At 34.6% G+C, this 4,463-nt stretch overlaps 1 protein-coding gene across 1 annotated transcript; it reads left to right on the top strand.

Moving 5' to 3' along the window:
* Positions 1–1,924: 1,924 nt before the first annotated feature.
* Positions 1,925–2,727, top strand: LOC149176061 (17.4 kDa class III heat shock protein-like). Its single transcript, XM_089423017.1, has 2 exons — positions 1,925–2,114; positions 2,204–2,727. The coding sequence occupies exons 1-2, from the start codon at positions 1,947–1,949 to the stop codon at positions 2,465–2,467; spliced, it is 432 nt and encodes a 143-aa protein (XP_089279143.1). The 5' UTR covers positions 1,925–1,946; the 3' UTR covers positions 2,468–2,727.
* Positions 2,728–4,463: the final 1,736 nt, after the last annotated feature.

Raw genomic sequence — 4,463 nt, 5'->3', positions numbered from 1 at the left:
GCATAACACCCAACTGCGTCTGCATCAACCTCTCCAGGATCTGCGTTGTCTCACTAGTACCAACTCTGCCTCTCTGTTATGTACTCACTGCCACTAGCTGTTGATCATTGATTCGATTTCTCTTAGCAAACCTCACTCTAGAAAATTGAACGACTCATCACTCTAGTGTGTTCTCCAACTGACCCTAAAGCCTCTTCCTATACTTTTATACCCCAAGCAAGTACCCTATTTACTAAACCATTTGTTATATCGCTGCATCCAAGTATTTTGGTCAATTTGAAATTATTTTTTTAGAGTAGATTAATTAAACACTACAAATTTAAGTTTACCACAATGTGTTTTGATCAATTTGAAATTATTTTCTTATAATAGATTAATTAAACACTATGCAAATTTAAGTTTTTTATAAATGGTGAGAAAATCTATAATCTATTATAATTCAAGGAAAATCACACCACCTAGAATAACCAACTAGTTGTTCGTAAGGGGCAAACTTTCACTCCTACTAGATGTCTCTAGGTCTTGAGCCATTACGTTTAAAGAAACCCAATTCTTAGTCAAACAAAAACAGTTTTAAGACAACTATACAAATTTAAATTATTTTTACCAAACTTTATTTTTTCTTAAAATTTCTTTGTTAATTGTCAAACAAAGCATTTTTAAGACAACTATACACATTTAGATTATTTTTACCAAACTTTATTTTTAAATTATTTTTCTTAAAATTATACTTGCGGAAAAACTTAATAATAAAGCTTTCCTTTTTAAAATTTTAACAATTTGGTAAACCAAAACTAAATTGAACTATTCCAGCTGTAGGTGCTTGTCCAGTTTTTTCCCTGTGGGTCTTGGGCCATTACATTTAAAGAAACAAGTTCTTAGTCAAACAAAAACACTTTTAAGACAACTATACAATTTAAATAATTTTTACTAAAACTTTTATCTTTAATTTTTTTCTTTAAATTTTTTTAGTCAAACTAAACAGTTTTAAGACAATTGTACACATTTAAATTAATTTTACCAGACTCTATTTTTAAATCATTTTTCTTAAAATTATAATTGCCTAAAAACTTAATAATAAAACTTTGCTTTTTAAAATTTTAACATTTTGATGAATCAAAACTAAATTGATGGCTTAAAAGTTAAATGTTTGTATTGTAAATTGGATTTTGTTCAGCGCCATGTAAAGCATAAATTATTTTTACCAAACTTTATTTTTAAATTACTTTTCTTAAAATTATAATTGCCGAAAAACTTAATAATAAAACTTTTTAAAATTTTAACATTTTGGTGAACCAAAACTCAATTGATGGCTTAAAAGTTAAACGTCCCAATTGTAAAGCTCGAGAACGTTCCACTCTCTTCCAATTTTTCCTCTCGAAGTTTCTATGTGCCTATATATCACGAGGGGTGGGATCAGAACTGTCAATTGAATTTGCTTGATCGATGTCCGGCTTCTAGAGTTTTGGTGTTTGGAATCGATTTGCAAAGAATCTCACCCATCCACTGTGACTGCCTGTAATCCATTTTATTTCTTTTCAGAGGGTAAGTCTAATATACACTGTTATCCATTTTATTCTTTTCAGAAGGTAAATCTAATATACACGGTTTTGCCTTTTTGGTTAGTAGGGTTTAACATTTTTGGTTGCAGGGTTTAAGCTTCTGTAGAGTCTTTTAATGGCAGCTAGGGGGGTTTGAATAACTTTATGGCAATTTTTCGTCTGTAGAATCTTTTAAGGAGGGTTTGAATAATTTTATGGCGTTTTTTTTTGGGGAAATTAGTTGAGTGTAACGTATTTTCTATGGAATTTGGTAATTCAGATTGAGATTTGAGCGATAAAGAGTTACCTGGATCGTGCTCTGGAAAAGCTGGAGAAGAGTTACATGGATCGTGCTCTGGAAAAGCTGGAGATGATCGTGGTCTGCACTTCCCGGAAAAGCTGGAGATGAGCCCTCTGTTATATGACAAGCTGCAGATGCTCAAAAGTCAATGCAGGCGGTTAGATGGCCATCACCATGAGGAGAACAAGGGCGTAGCGGTGGACATCGAAGAAACGCCCAAGGAGTATGTGTTCTACGCTGACGTTCCGGGCCTTACCAAGTCCGACATTCAGGTAAATGGCGAAAATTAAATCCAGTGAGCAGGGTGGGTTTCTTGATTAGGGTTTCATTTTAGTGACAGGGAGGGTTTATTTTTTTGAAGGTGTATGTGGAAGAGGAGACGTTGCTGGTGATAGAATGCCAGGGAGTCAAGCGGAAGCGCGACGCGGTCGAGGATGAGGAGGGCTGTAAATATCTGCGAGTGGAAAGAAAGAGAAGCCCTAAGTTTGCCAGGAAATTCACGCTGCCTGGGGATGCCAATGTCGAGGGCATTTCTGCATCGTGTGTGGATGGGGTTTTGACTGTTACTGTGCCCAGGATTCCGCCTGCCATGGAGTTCAAAACAATTCAGATTTCCGTAAACTGACGATAGAGGAAGGCGTTTTGCTTAACCCTTTTTGTTTCTTTGTTCTTCAACTGTAACCAGGTGCTGTTCCATTTTTGTTCAATGGAATGGAAGCGGTTTTTTGTTTGGAGAAGTCTGGTTTTCCACTGGTGTCAGACGTGATTTCTTGTTTGAAATTGGAACAAAGAATTGATATCTGTCTGTGTGGGAAGTCTGGTTTTCCACTGGTGTCAGTCAGATGTAATTTATTTTTTGAATTTGGAACAAAGAATTGATCGCAATGAGTACTCTGTTTTGGGATGCGTAGAATGTCTTTTTCCCAATACAAATACAAATACAAATACAAATGGATTAGTGATATGATTTTCTGTTTATGCACATGATTATGATTATGAATTATGTGATTTAGATGAGGGACATTATTGTGTAATGCTGGAAATCATTTATTTATTTTTTACTGTCAAAATTACATTGTTCTTTAAATTATACATATATTATAATATATGTTTTTTATTTTTATTTTTATTTTTGGACATTAGTTAGTATTGGTGGATGTGAATATATGAAATGTTTTCATATGTATTTTAAATTTTATATGCCATTTGTTATATATATATGTATGTATTTTTATATTTTTGAAGTAAATAATTTTTATAATTTTGTGTAAGTTTGTGTAGTTACGATTGTGTGTTTGATTGATATGACATTTTTTAGTGATGGTGGATGGGTTTGACTAATCATTTTGTGGGTAATTGTTAGTGATACTGAATGTGGATATGCATGTGTATATAACATTGCTAGAGACTTGCTAGAAACCCTCGATGTGTATATAACACTGCTAGAGACCCATCGATATGAGTGTTAAGTTTACGAAGGCATACATACTCTACCCCAACTTGGTGTAGAGACCACCCACTTTTGAGCAATGATTTGACTGCTAGAGACCCACCAATTTGAGTGCTAAGTCTACGAAGGCATACATACTCTACCCCCTCTTGTTTTGAACCTGGGACTTCTTAGGAGGAAACACATGCTCTTGATCATTAGGCCCACTCAAGAAGAAAACTAAAGGAATGACCAAGGGGTGGAATAGTTACCTGTGTTTGGAGGGGTCCCATCGATGGTGGCTCGCCTTCCTTGTAACATAAGTCATTGACCATTTGGATTCAGAATTCTAGACTGTAAAAATTTATAAAATTGACTTGAAGAAACAAAGTATTCATATGTTACCTTCTTTAACCCTGCATCGGTCTAAGTCACCTCTCGTAGAACCAGAGTGTCCTCGAACTGTTCCTGAATGGTCAAGGCCACCAATTGTCTACTTCAGTTGCTTTCAGGTTGGAAAATATGTTCTCTGGTTCCATACTTGATTCCGATGTGAAGTGTTAAGCATATGGTTTTCTCGACGACCGAGGCTTATGCTCGAAGCTTGTTGAATCCATGATTTTTATTTAAACTTTGTATAAGGTTGAATTTGGGGTTTACTCGACATGTATGAGGGTTTCACTATAGAAAGAGTTCCAGACTTTTATATATATAGTTTTCTTTTCATTTTTTTAAGAACTTATGCAAGAAACAAGGTTTCTATGCTATTAATTAATAGTCTTGTTGTTGATTTAATGTTGGCACCTTCATACTGTTCCGTTGATGCTTGCAGTGTGCTTAAATGATGCGGTTTGCGGTTTCTATCGTCGATGGACATGTTTATACTTCCTTTAAAAGAATGGAAAATTTTGCATGGTTCGCCATTATTGTCCATGCCTTTGAATTACTGCATGATTTGTTCCTGTTTTCTTCTATTCGAGCAACAACTATATAGATAGTTAGACAGTCAATTAATAAGTGTTAGGCATGGTTTCTTAAGTTATCAGTCCAAAAACCCCGGAACTACTGTTATTATTATCGTTCTTTGCTCTGGTAATAATCTATCAAGGAACTTTTCACACAGGTTAATGAAAAGGGTTTCTACAGTTTTAAGTTTATGTACAATGACTAATTAATAAAAGGGAAAAATACA

The sequence above is a fragment of the Pinus tabuliformis genome, chromosome 4_1 (genome assembly GCF_031772625.1).
Source record: "Pinus tabuliformis cultivar Carrire ecotype Pingquan chromosome 4_1, CPIR1, whole genome shotgun sequence".
Taxonomy (NCBI): domain Eukaryota; kingdom Viridiplantae; phylum Streptophyta; class Pinopsida; order Pinales; family Pinaceae; genus Pinus; species Pinus tabuliformis.
This window is presented reverse-complemented; position numbering and strand designations above follow the sequence as displayed.

Bases quoted from the DNA above. Each gene is read 5' to 3' on its own strand.
- LOC149176061 (XM_089423017.1), top strand. From the start codon at position 1,947: ATGAGCCCTCTGTTATATGACAAGCTGCAGATGCTCAAAAGTCAATGC. The intron at 2,115-2,203 runs GTAAATGGCGAA...ATTTTTTTGAAG, and splicing joins TTACCAAGTCCGACATTCAG to GTGTATGTGGAAGAGGAGAC.